The following is a 1,240-nucleotide window of genomic DNA, read 5'->3' as shown; positions in this document are numbered from 1 at the left end:
ACACCAATAAGCCCCCATAAATCAAATAGGATTTATATTCTGTACAGCTAAAATAAAGTGTAACCTTGGCTTTGCTAATGCACTCACAAACCTGTGTAGACAACCTTGTGGTATATAAACATGATTTATTATATGTTATCTAATCTATTTCTCTTGAGAAAGTAAAGGCAAGTTTGGGGACTGTACATTTGATTTAGAAATGTAGCATATTTGATGATAATCCCGAAGACCCCCGGGAAATACCGAACGCCGCGGTGGCTGCTGGGAAACTACGAACTCGACAAACCGCCATCTTTCTTTATAGAGAGTTAGTAGGGCAAATAACAACTACTTTTGCATGATTATTTCCCCAAAATAGACTCGTTGAAGCAAATCCACTTGGTCAGTTATTGCAAATAATAAGTTAAAGAGGAGCGGGTGGAGCGGAATTCCAGATATTGGGCATATATCAGACACAAGACACAGTAGTTTGTTGTAGGCGCTCGACTAGTGGAGGTGGTCGACATGGGCCGATCTCGGAGTCGCAGCTCTTCCCGGTCCAAACACTCCAAAAGCAGCAAACACAGCAAGAAGCGGAGCCGGTCGCGGTCCAAAGACAGGGAGAGGTCCAAGAAGCGGTCAAAGTCCCGAGAAGCGAAAAGGAACCGTCGCAGAGAATCTCGTTCTCGTTCCCGGTCTACCACAGCGTCGTCCCGCAGAGAGAGAGCAGCCTCGCCGCCGGAGCGCATCGACATCTTCGGCAGGACGCTGAGCAAGAGAAATGCTCTAGACGAGAAGGCGAGGAAGGAGGAAGAGGAAAGAAGGGCAGAAATGGAAAGACAAAGGAAGATGTACGTATATTTTAGACACAAGACTCGGCACCTAAAACGTTACGCAACGTTGTCCGTATTGAACTGCTAAAATATGTGCTAGGCTAAACGCTAACTAGCTGCATTCAGTTGTACAGCTAGCTAGCTAGCTAGCTAGATAGCGTTAGCAAGCTAACTAGCCGCCAAAGCATGCTAACGTCAGCTAGGCTCTACAGGGCCTCGACTACACAGGAACGATTATTATCCCTGTCAGATCAGACAGCTGCTACGCAGGGGCCAGCTCACCTTTTCAGCTGGATTGCAGCTCACATTTTGTTTAATTTTATTATGAAGCCATTTTGATCAAAGCATAACTTAACGTTTTGTTTTTGTACTTAAATTATGATTTATAACTTGCATAGACTTCACCGTTGTGGGGAGGGAGTGTTTTT

At 45.2% G+C, this 1,240-nt stretch overlaps 1 protein-coding gene across 1 annotated transcript in view; it reads left to right on the top strand.

The window, feature by feature from the left end:
• Positions 1-258: 258 nt before the first annotated feature.
• LOC116698086 (arginine and glutamate-rich protein 1-B) overlaps positions 259-1,240 on the top strand; it is a gene marked incomplete at its 3' end in the record, with an annotated part of 9,283 nt that continues 8,301 nt past the window's right edge. Inside the window, 1 exon segment of the mRNA XM_032529857.1 lies at positions 259-830. Within this exon segment, the coding sequence (XP_032385748.1) occupies positions 505-830 (326 nt within the window).

This window comes from Etheostoma spectabile, chromosome 11 (genome assembly GCF_008692095.1).
Source record: "Etheostoma spectabile isolate EspeVRDwgs_2016 chromosome 11, UIUC_Espe_1.0, whole genome shotgun sequence".
NCBI classification, from domain to species: Eukaryota; Metazoa; Chordata; class Actinopteri; order Perciformes; family Percidae; genus Etheostoma; species Etheostoma spectabile.
Note: the sequence above shows the minus strand (reverse complement) of the source record. Positions and strands in the feature narration are given on the sequence as shown.